General features: G+C 49.8%; 1 protein-coding gene across 1 annotated transcript; it reads left to right on the top strand.

Moving 5' to 3' along the window:
• Positions 1–785: 785 nt before the first annotated feature.
• PtA15_10A436 (uncharacterized protein) lies at positions 786–1,399 on the top strand (the record flags this gene model as incomplete). Its single annotated transcript, XM_053160611.1, has 4 exons — positions 786–875; positions 953–1,017; positions 1,065–1,265; positions 1,336–1,399. The coding sequence occupies 4 exons, from the start codon at positions 786–788 to the stop codon at positions 1,397–1,399; spliced, it is 420 nt and encodes a 139-aa protein (XP_053024568.1).
• Between the last annotated feature and the right edge of the window lie 11,226 nt (positions 1,400–12,625).

Here is a 12,625-nt window from a genome sequence, read left to right as displayed (position 1 = left end):
TCCAATCAACTTTGAATTCAATCAAACTGGCTTTGCTGCTGTACTCGTTGTGCTCACCATCTCAGCCAAAACGTTCAGTAAACACCAATGAAGTGTCTATGTACACCCGGGGAGTACCTCCACGAGGACATCACTCGGAACCCACGAGGATTCCACGATGAACCCGTGCAGCGGGCGGACCAGCGGCTCCTGGTCCACACGCCCACGTGCTCACCACCAGTTTGATCCGGGGGGGTATCCACGGGATCACCTCGACGAATCCACAAAAGCCTTGGGCTTTCCGTGGGCACAGCGAGGACTCCTCGTGATACAAACAAGAAACCCGGGCCACGGCAGCCCCACCATGGTTCAAATGGTTGGCTCCAAGTGGATCCTTGGTGGGTGTAACAACACCCTGAGCTTCACTGTGGTATCCACTCGCGGAGGAAGGGGCACCATACATACTAAATCTGTCGGAGATCATGTCATAAAGTTGTACCACCAGGGTCCCAAGCTGCTGCATTGCAATCACTTGGCCGTGCAATTTGAGAAAAAATAACAATCACAAAAAAGGAAAGCATGCAGAGAGAGAGAGAGAGCAGCGGAGTGAAAAAACAAGAATGAAGGATATCACAGAGGAAAAAGGCTGTCAGCCCCCCAGGAAAGAAAAGAGCAAGACGCACAGCCAGCAGCAAGCTTGGCTTGCCCGCCATCACAGCAGCACACACGATCTGGGCAGATATTTAAGACTTGTGTCAATATCTTCTACAGATAATAGGATCAGTCAGACTATCCTCACCACCTTTATGCGCAAAAAGTCCGTCAAATTCGACATTGCTATGAACAGTCAAGAAGCAGTGGAGGAGTGGAGGACTAGGAGCTTCCATCTTGTCCTGGTCCGTAATCCATCCATCCTAATCTGGACATGCTTTAATTTTAACCTCAGAAGGATTTTTTTTCCGGACGATTGTAGATGGACTTGCAATTACCAGTGAAGGATGGGATTGAGGCAACAAAGGAGATCAGAGAAGCCAAGCGGTTGGTGAATATTGATGCATTTCCAACCTGCCCGTCTCCGCCTCCAGCTTTGCCCTTCCCCCTCCCGCTGGAACTGGAACAGCTAACTTTACCACCTCGGCGCCCGCATTTGGTCCCGGTCCCGTCGGCGAGAAACCTATTATGTCTATCATGGGCACCCTTGCTCAGGGGAAGGCTAAGAAAGTTGCTGACCATCTCCATCTGAGCTCCAATAAGGCCCGCAGAACTCAGTTGCGCAAAACGGCCCGGTTGGTCAAGCCTTCCTTGCTTCCCGACCCGAGCTCAAACCTCTGGACGCCCACAAAAATTCTTTGTCAGCCAAGCGAAGCTCTTCGCGCTGGCGGAAGAGGTGTACGGCCGGAAAGTGGGTGGGGATGGATAAAATGTGCACCCATGTCCAGAAGAAGTTGATTGGCTGGCTGGGGGGTGTCGTCATTGGCAGGACTCCCCGGGCGAGCCAGACAAGGGCTGTGGGAGTGGGTAACGTTGGGCAGTGGTTGGCTGGGGGCTGCTGCTGCTGCTGGCTGGGTGTGTGATCCGGGCGTGCTGGAGGCGATGGTGCTGCTGGTTGAGTCGGGGGTAATCAGGGCTTACCTTGCCACAAGGGGACTTTGTTGTTTTTTTGCAAAGTAAACCTAACCGGGTGGAGCAGTTTGACAGTGATGAGACCCACAATGCACCATGGCCGCGCTACAAGCATGTGTATAAGCATAAGCGGAACAACTGTGGAATAGCGCTGGAACCCGCGGGGTATGGGGCCATTTTTACCCCGCCCGTAGGCATCCCCGTGGGAATATCCGCGGGTATCGGGTATGCCCCACGGGATCATGCGGGACAAGGGTATACCCTGCTTTCCCGCGGGTATACCCGTAACACCTCACCACCACTGCCCAACCAGAAGAAGATAGAAGATTCAAGAAATGGATGTCAAAATGGAAGACGCCTCAACCCAACCTGACCCCCCCGATTCAAATAAGACCCAGAAGAGCTGGGTCTGGACGCATTTCAAAGTTCTGAACCAGCATCAAGTCCAGTGTCAAGTGGCAAGCAAGAAGAAAAACGGAGCTACCTGTGAAAAAACAATCAAACAAGACCCCACTGGTAGCACTAAATCAATGATTGAACACCTCAGGAGGCTCCATGGACTTGTCCAGCCAAGTCAAATTGAGACAAACCTGTCTCCCAATCTATTGAAACGACAGCGCGTTGAACAGCGGGTATGAGTTTTTAATTCCCAACAGACAGTGTTCCTTTTTGCTTACAGCTCTTCCCTTGATTCAGCCTTTTCTTACTGCAGACCTCCTCAAACAGGCCATTGCATACCTAGTTGCGGACGCGGACTTACCCTACTCAATTGTAGAGCGAAAATCCTTCAAATATCTACTTGAGCTTCTGAATCCGGCAACGCTGAACATGGAATTTGGAAGGCGGACTATTGCAAAAGAGGTTGAACTTCTATTTCTTGCTCACAGGAACAATCTCCAGAATACACTCAAGGGCATGAAGCATCTTTCTTACACTGTTGATGTGTGGACCTCCCCAAATGCAAAGGCTTTCATGGCCATCACTGTGCATGGGATCACCTCTGATTGGAGAATGTTGGACACTGTTGTTGGGATGCCAACGGTTAATGGTTAGTAGCACCTATTGACAAACATTCAACACCACTTGATTTTTAATGATCTAATATGTACATTGCCTTGACATCTATCTAGGACGTCATACGGGTGCCAATTTTGGCGAAATCTTTGTGGACAGTCTAGAAAATCTTCAGATTACAAATGCTCTTTGCTGTATCACTGAGGAAAACGCCTCAAACAACTCCACTCTTGCAACAAAAGCCGAACAGAAGTTGGGTGGAATTTTCAATGCGGACACTCAACTGTTGGGCTGTATGGCCCACGTCATCAACCTCGCCGCGCACAATGGCCTCAAGGTATTCGGCGACTGCCACAACGATGATACAGAGAAGGAGGTCACTCTGAACCAGATGGATATTAACAGTATTATCAATTGACCTGATGGAGCGGATGTCAATCTTGAATTGGTCACCTCTTGTATTCACGCACTTGCCACTTATGCTCAATACTCGCCTCAGCGCCGCGAAGGATTTCAAGTGGCCATTAATTTTGTCAACAGTCAATTTCCCAACCGTCGTCCCATCAAAGATATTACCTTGAAAAGGGATGTTTGCACTCGTTGGAACTTGACATTCCTAATGCTCAAGCGAGCTCTCAAGATTAAGGCAGTGTGTGTAACATACTGCAATACCAACGCCAAGGCTTCTAAATATTCACTCAGCAAGGTTGAGTGGCAAAAAGTCAAACAGATGGCCAAGTTCTTGGAGCCACTCAACGATGTCACCAAAATTCTATGTCGGTCCAAGTATCCAACATTAACTCTCTCAATCCCAATATACATATCCCTTATCAAGAGTATACATGATGTCCAAGCAATGTACGACTTGTCTCAACTAATTCCAGCTGCCGACAAGATGGTCAAAAAATTGTCAAAATATCTCACTCTTGCCTTGAACAAGCCTGCTGCAATCTGTGCCATGATCCTTGATCCTTGCATCAAGCTGAGCTACTTCAAAAAGAATTGGTTGTTCTTTGCCAAGCATTCCATCTCTACGATAACACCTGATTCCGCGTTGAAAATTTTCAAACTCAAGGCAAAAGCGTATGATCAAAGTGCTTCTAGTATTAATGCCTCATTGAGTTTGACTCCATCCCAAACCCAATCAAGAACTGCGCAAGACAATCCAAAGACAAAAAAGCTGACAGCAATCAAAGCAGATATTTTTGGCGAGGCAACCATCGCCAACGACTTGGAGACTGAGATCAACCACTACATTGCTGAAGTAAACAAAAGGCTGGGCTGTGATATTCTTTATTACTGGTCCCAACACCACAAATTATATCCCTCTCTGACCTTGATGGCCAGATGTTTCCTTGGAATCCCAGCAACAAGTTCTCCTTCTGAGCGCGTATTTTCTCAATCAAAAACTATTGTTGGATCTCAGAGACACAGCCTCAGCAGCACTTTGGTCAAGCAACTCCTTTGCGTGAAAGAGTGGTATCAAAATTTCAATGAAATGCTTGATTCATCAAGTGTTAACAAACCACAAACTGAGTGCGACAGTGACAACAATGAGGAGGAGGACAAAGATGATGACAGCGATATCGGATCTGACTAACTGTTCCATCCAGAATCTTTTTCTTTCCATTTTTCCTGATCTTGTTTACACCCTTTCAACATGCCTGGTACAACAAAGACACCTGTTTCGTCAACTGAGAAATACATCTTTATGTACAGCATGTCCAAGTAAGGTTGCAACTTTTGCCGCAAAAATCAAAAAATATGCGCGCACTCGCAGAAGCCCGTGCGCAGTCCGTGCACGGAAAACCCCCGGGGATCCCGCGGGGGGCCCACAACAAGGGGTGAGGCGGCGGGCCGGCTGGATCGGATCACCACAGCAATCCAGCAACGGTAAACGGCAGCAATCCACTCCCCACAACACCTTGGCTTTGGATCAGGACCGTCTCCACAGCTCGGTAAGTCCCTCAGGCCCTTATCTTATTCTTTCCAGAGGATTTCTCGACTGACATGGCTGGGCGCAGAATGGGCGACCAAACCCTAGACTTTTCCAAATGGCTCCACCATCCAATTACGCCGCCGGAGGAGCGCCATGTTCCATCGCTCTTCGATGGAACTTCTCACCTTGTTGAAGAACGCATTCATCAGAAGCCAGGCCATGGACCCCTCACTCCTGACTCTAGCATCCAGCCAAGCTTGCCCCCCTCCCGCTCACCCACCTCCCTCCAGTGTCTCCAAAAATCTCACCCAACGAAGTGCTGCATCAACCTTCGGCCGCCCCGAGGTCCCAATCCACATAGAATATGTGTTTTTTGTTCCTGTTCCTAATCAACCGGCCAACAGCGGCGGTACCCGCAAGCAATCCCGAGCCGCCCCAACCCCCCCTGCTCTCCCAACCAACCGGGTTCCATCTAACCGCAACAGGATCATCATCAATTGGAAGACAAACGAGCCTGACATGGATCTCTTTAAAGCTACAGTCATCGACCGTATCAAGACTCTCGTCAGCATTGGCCTTGGATTATTTGCGTACTTTGTTATGTATCCTAGATTAAAGTATCACTTGAGAAATCCATACAAGAATTGAGAGACTGCCAGAATGAGCAACAGACCACATGAGTGAGAGACCGCAAAGATTGAGTGAGAGACCGCAAAGATTGGAGCAAGGAGAGACCGCAGAGATTGTGCGAGTGTCTTTCCTTTCACAGATTGAATCGGCTTGCTCTCTCCTTTTTCCTCACTGCAGATTCTCTTCTTGGACTTTTCTTGGAAGTCATATCACTTGTCTCGGCTCTTTTTGCTCACTGTAGATTCTCTTCTTCTCGTACTTGTCTTGGCAGTCATATCACTTGTCTCGGCAGTTATAATATTGTGCATTTATTCGCTTGCAATGAGAAACCATGAGAACATAGAGAGCTGCTAGTCGGGGGGTGATGATAACAAGGGCAGCGAGGGAGATAGTGTAAGGAGAGAAATGATAACAAGGGCAGCTAGCGTAAGGACGGAGTGAGTTACACCACGGGCCATCCAGGACATCCATTGGTTGGACCAATGGTCGCACCTTCGGCTGTCCGGCTCTTGCGCGGGGGAGTCCATCCTTTGGACGGACATTGTACTTCCCTCGCGTCGGATGGTTTGGACAAACCATCCCATGTACGGACCAGGGAGCGTTCAGCGGATGATTGAAGGACCATCCGCTGGATGGCTCCACACTCCAGCGGGCATCAAAAAATGAGTGGCCCGGCTGGCCAGCGCACATCATTGCTCGCAAGGGGTGTCAAACATGCAACCTGTGGAACAGTTGACCTCAAGAGCATGAATCTCCCGACTACGCCATGTCGACAGCACCTTGCAGTAACCCCACCTTCATCACACATAGACTACAACCAACAATACCCCTTCGCCATCCAACAGTCTATTGGACACTCAGATCAATTGCACAGTCTTGATCAAGGGTGTCCAAGGGTTTTTTTAGTTGGTGTCCATTGGACACCCTCATGAATGGAGGGTGATGCACATTGTTGCTTGCGATCATTGGACACTCTCAACCAAGAGTGTCCGCTGGGCAACTTGTTTGGTGTCCATCGGACACTCCGGCTGGAGTGTCCAATTGTCGGAGCGCACGTTTGCGTGAAAAGCGTCCATTGGACACTCCTGGAGGAGAGTGTCCAATGGATGCTATTTTTTGGGCGTCCAAATGATGCTTTGGCCAGCAAAGCGGCACTTGGATGCTTTTTGAAACCGTCCAAGTGATTCTTTTGCCCCGTAGCGTCCATCGGATGCTCTGGGAGCATCCTCTGGACGCTTCCAGGGCAAAAGCGTCCATTGGATGGGACGGTTTCCCAGAAACCCGCCCCGTGGTGTAGTCGGGATGAGCTAGTCAGTGTATCCGCAGCCTCGGAATAGGCCTCGCATGAGCTTAGGGGTTAGGGTCAACCTGGCAAAGGCCTCGATTTCTTCACCATTGCTCGGTCCTCCGTCCAATTCGGCGTATTTGCGCAAAGATGCCTTCAGGACACTGAATCCTTTACCTATGGGGTTCATGTCCGGGGAGTATGGGGGGAGATAAACAAGGTGACATCCATGATCCTTGACGAGCCGCTTGATGTTGCCATTGTGATGGATTTGCGCATTATCCATCACAAGCACACTTTGGGGTCCTGGGAAGGGATTCATATTCGGAAGCTCAAGAAACCATTGCAGGATCAGGATCACAACATAGTCAAAGGAATATTCAAGTGAGGATGCTTACCAAAACGTGTTTCAAATAGTGTTCAAAGTTGACTCGCTTGACATTTTCCGACTGGATCGTAACCGCAACAAGCCCGCTGAGAGCCACAGCTGGGATCAGATTGAATCGGTGAGTCGCACGCGCGACTGGGACCCTTTGTGTCCTTTCCCCTAAGGGAGCCCAACCTTGGGTGCGGAGAACCCCATCTAAAGATATGCCACTTTTGTCTAGGTTAAAATGAAGAATGAAGAAAGTAAGTAAGCAGCATTCCTATTTGATTGAAAAAGGAGTCAAACATACCAGTAAAAACCAGACATTCTGGATTGTGATTGGCCATCAAAATAATGTATTCTGCTTGGTGTTGTGCATCTTGGTTTGGGTGGACCTTGCACATCGTTTTTTGGCTCAAGTTGAGTCGTAAATGAAGCTCATTTGATGGGGTTTGGATCGTGATGCTAGTGTTGAATTGTTCAAGTAACGCCTCCTGTATCTCTGCAAGATAAACGGTGGGTTTTTTGGTGACCATACGTAAGACAAATGCCCTTTTGACGTCGCTTAGAGCCAATGGACGGCCCCTGACTTGATAGGTATCGGGGTTGGCGATGACGGATTGAGTTTTCTCGTAGAGCATACACCAGCGTCGGAGGGAGTCAGAGCTAACGCTAGTCCCATATTTCTCGTTGATTTTGTCTGAAGACTGTCCATTACGGGCCGCCCGAACAACACTGTATTTGAATGCCGCCGAATATTCACAATACATTGGTCCTAGGAAAGGAAGCTGTGTGAGTTGACTTTCTATAGCACATTTGAGTGAGAGATAGAGAGAGGAGGGGGTGGGGAACTTACTTGGATGATGGGGGCAAAGGGTGGGCAATGATTGTACCAGGCTGAGGATGGAGACCGTCCGGATTGTGGGGAGTGGATGGCTGCCATTGTTGCTGTGGTGATCCGATCCAGCCGGCCCGCCGCCTCACCCCTTGTTGTGGGCCCCCCGCGGGATCCCCGGGGGTTTTCCGTGCACGGACTGCGCACGGGCTTCTGCGAGTGCGCGCATATTTTTTGATTTTTGCGGCAAAAGTCGCAACCTTACTTGGACATGCTGTACATGATCTGTGCTCTGCCACCCCTGGCCCTTGTGTTTCCTAAGATACCCGCAAATGCCCGCGGGTATGTCCGACCCCGTGCCCCGCGGGAACAAGGGATCAGGTTCAACCGAGTACACCCCGCGGGTACGCCCCAGAGCTCCGGGTACGGGTTCCAGCGCTACTGTGGAATCAGCATCACAGAAATTGAGAAGTGTGGCTTCCACGGCACACAAAAGCTACTCTGGTGGACTCCACCGCAAATAAATTGACTCGCGTGGAGTCCACTGAAGTTTTCTTGTTGGAGCAACGAGGATCCGATAACCCTGTCCATTTCCGATGGGGAGCCCACAATTGCCGGAGGCACGGTGAATTCCACATTGGTTTCACCAATCTGGTGTCACCCGTTGGATCCACACTGCCTCGCGGTAAGAAGTACCCCCGGCGTGTACACAGCGGGACAAGTGGGATGTCAGCAGGGCGGCCGACCGGACGCCAGCAGGGCCCTGCAGTTGTTGGACTAAGGTTGCGATCCGGCCCTCCGGGTTCGGGTATGGCTCTCCCGAGATCCGAACCCGGTGTATCCGGCTCCGACACCGGGTATCCATCGGGTCTTCATCTTTTTTTGGAAATCTGCACTCCTGAGCCTCGAAGTGATCTTTTGCAGTGCACGTGGGATCCCAAATTGCCAGCCAGCTCCCTGCTTGCATCTGGCCGCGAAGATGCCTACGAAACACTCCGTTGACGAAGTGGAATCCAGCTCTGACTCCAATATTGAACACTTAACACCTTCCGCAAAGAGCCAAGAAAGCAGCAAGAAAAGCTGGGTCTGGCAATATTTCAAGACGACAACCATCCAGGGTGTTTCTCACAATGTTTGCCAGGCAAACAAGACTCCCAGAGGCGATAATAAGTGCCTGGCGAAACTTGCGGTTGACAAAAAAGGATCCACTAAAAGTATGTCCAATCACTTGGAGCGCTGTCATGGAATAACCAAAGGAGGAAAGTCAAATACGGGTGCTATCACTAAGTTCTTACAGAAGGGAATATTACCAAAAAAACTCAACAGCGACACCTTGACCTCTGCGATTGCTCGTTTTTTTATCAATTGTAATATCCCTTTCCACAACATTGAACATGAAGATTTTCGAGAACTACTTCGACTGATCAACCCAGACACAATGCGACTTATCTGTGGAAAAGATACTCTTGCGGAATTCATACGCAAATCTTTCCAGCAAGGACAACAAGTTATCCGACATCAGTTCCGCGGACTAGAGTCTAGAATCAGTTTGACATGCGACACTTGGACGTCTCCTAGCAATATATCTATACTCGGCGTTACTGCACACTGGATTGCAAAAGACTTTTCTCTCAAGTCGATGATCTTGGCTGCAATACCAATCGAAGGAAGCCATGCTGGAGATAATCTGGGAAGTCACCTAGCCAACATACTCGCAACTTTTGGCATTTCCAATAAGATCTTCTGTATCACCGCCAATAACGCATCTAACAATGGGACTATGGGGACCCATTTGGACGGTGCAATCCCTTTCAACTCAAAGGAATGTTTGCTTGGTTGCATGGCCCATGTCATTAATCTTGCTGCTCAAGCTGGAATAAAAGCATTCACCAAGCCGCCACCAGCGCCGGAAACACCTGCGAGTCTCTTGGGTATTCTAAACGACCAGCCATCTACGGTTGAAGTGTCCTCTATTGTCTCGCGCCTCAGTGGCTTCGCAACATTCCTGAAGCGCTTGCCGCAAAAATCAGCAGCCTTTGACGGAATAGTCAAAGGTATCATTGGAAAAAAACTGGCAATGATCCAAGATGTTGCAACAAGATGGAATTCAACATTTGCTATGCTTCAAAGGGCATTAAAACTTCGTGCTTGCATAGTGATTTTCTGTGAAACGAACGATTTGAATGAGAAATACGGGCTCTCTCCGGATGAATGGGTGAAAGTTGAACAGATCTGTAAATTCTTGGAACCTCTTAACGAAGCAACTGAAACAGTTTCACCCGATAAAACTACCACTCTCGTCTTTGGTGCCCCGGTATACATCTGCTTGATACAAAGGCTCAATGATGTGCGTCTTTTCAACCACTTGCTCCCCCTACATCATTGTTTTTCTATACTAAATCTTTTTTTTGGTATCATGGTGAAACAGGCTTTTACAAAGTATGGAGAGCGCGAACTCATCCCCGCTGCCAAAGCAATGCTCAACAAGCTGAGAGGTTACTTTGACGCTTCTATAAAAAAACCAGTGTACCTTTCTTCAATGTTGCTCGATCCTTGCATCAAAACCAACGCACTCACCTCTGAAGCCCTTGTGTTGATGAAGCTGAGCAAGGAATCAATTCTTCGGCAGTTCAAGGAACAAGCCGAGCAATTTGTTCTTAATCATTACAATAAGAATAATGACAACGTTCAAGAGAAGGAAGCTGTTACTAGAAACACCTTGACAGCAAGTATCTTCAAAAAAAAGAAACGGCAGATCAGCTCACTCGATGAAGAGATTGACTTCTATCTCAACTTGGAATGCGAGGACGAATCATGTGATCCCCTCAAATATTGGAAAGCCAATCACGAACAGTTTCCGAGCCTTGCAAACATGGCAAAGACCTACCTCTCGGTACCCGCTTCGAGTGCTCCCACCGAGCGAGCCTTCTCTTCAGGTCGCCACATTCAAGACTATACAAGGAATCGACTCAATGCCACCACCCTCGAGGCATTAATCTGCTTGAAAAGCTGGCTCCTTCACAATGTTATCGATATCCATGACATCAAACTCTCCTCAGAATAACCCAGCCCTTTCTTCTTTGTATGCTGAACCATGATATCTACTTGAAATGCAAAAAAAAGCCATTGTTCTCTTTTTTTTCTCTATCTCGCCCCCCTGGCTTTATACCCAGGTATCCGATCGGATACCGGGTTTCTGAAAGTGCATCCGCGACCCGAACCGACCCGGTATCCGGTCGGGTACCACCGGATCATCAGGGTCCGGATCGCAACCTTACGTCGGACACCCTGATGGCGCCGTTCTGCCACACGCCGCCAGGACGCCATCCAGCCACGCCCTGCGGCCATCTCGGGTGGCGCACCTAGGGCAGCCCAGAGGGGCGCCAACCCGACCGAGGCGCAGGGGGGGCAACCTCAGGGCTCCATGGCTGGATTTCCCGCGGGCGTCCATGCTGAGATTGTCGGGACATCGGTCTGGGGGATGGCCTCAGGCCGCCTACAGGTATGCGAGGTAGACGTGCTCTTCGACGGCATGCTCCCGCCTCTAGGGTCACCGGGATGACATGCCTTGAGATGCCTCAGGGTCCGCCGTTGGCTAGCAGGCAGGCGCGCACGTGGGGACTCTATTGAGGCCACAAAGAAAGTCCAGGGTGCCAACACCTCACGGGCAATAACACACAGGGTAAATGTTTGGAGGTATCTCTTATAATTTTCATTAGCAGAACATCAATCTCAACAAAGGTACCAGATGAAATGGCAGATTAAGACAAAAAAAATGAAACATGAAAGATATAGGGATATGAACAAAAGGGCAAGTTGTGATGAGATCAAGAACAAGAGCTGATAACTTTGATAGCGCTAAAAATGAAACCTCCATGATGAGTATCACAAAGAGGAAACCTAAAGGGAGCTTGTTCAGGGAGCTTTGAGAAGGGTGTTCAAGAAGATCTGCTCGACCTCCCAAGCGCCCTCCCACAGCATGACCCGACAGGAGAGAGCTTTCCCCTTCGCAGTCTCGGCCTCGATCCGACGGGCCAGCTCTCAACGACTCCTGACGAGTGCCACATCGCCGCTGTGTATGTGTGTGTGGAAAGAGTCGTCAGACAACAGCAAGGATGGCTGAGAGATCAGCAGACTCACGATTTGAGCACCCGGCTGATCGGACAGTAGTCGTTGTCCCCGTCGCCGATGTATGTGATCCGGTTGAACGGCTTGGAGGGCCCGCGGCGTTCCAAGTAGGCAATCAACTCGGCGGCTGTGGTAGAGAAAGAAACAAATAATAAGAAACGGATTTGCAGAGAGGGGGGGTATGATGACGGGGGGAAAGACCTTTGCACATGTTGGCGCTGCAGCCAAGGGTACAGCCGTGCTGGCTCTCCTGAGCGTCGACCCGGCGACGGAGGAGCAGCCGGTCAGCGTTCTCCGGGTCCCAGCAGGCCGGGTTGGTGATCACTGCGCCGTCGAAGCGGGCCCAGAGGCCGTGGTGTCTGAGGACGAGCTCAATGAACATCGTATTCGAGTTCGAGAGGATCAGCAACTTGCTCGCTGTCTCGGCCGCCCCATTCTCTTCTCCTTCTTCTAGCGTCCGTGAGAGCGCCTCGATCGACCGCTTCATCGCCGGATGCTGCTCACAGTACAGCCCGAGCATCAGCAACCGCTTGTCTGCTTTCCTCTGAGCTATTTACCAGGGGTAATGTCCCAAACGCTTCGGTGATCTGGGCCTGTGTAAATCCCCGATTGGCTAAACGTAGCAAGCAATCAGATACAAAAACAATCATCAGGAGGTACTTGGCAAGGCGGAAGCAGGCTGAGGAGGGGATTGTTACTAGGTCGGACTTACCTGGGGGGTGTGGGGACTTACCTTACAAGTAGGGGGCAGGGGTGGATTTATTCATGATATCAGAGAAGTTGCTTGTATGGGGGGAAAGGCTCGTATGGGGGAAAGGCTCGTAT

The sequence above is a fragment of the Puccinia triticina genome, chromosome 10A (genome assembly GCF_026914185.1).
Source record: "Puccinia triticina chromosome 10A, complete sequence".
Classification (NCBI taxonomy): Eukaryota; Fungi; Basidiomycota; class Pucciniomycetes; order Pucciniales; family Pucciniaceae; genus Puccinia; species Puccinia triticina.
This window is presented reverse-complemented; position numbering and strand designations above follow the sequence as displayed.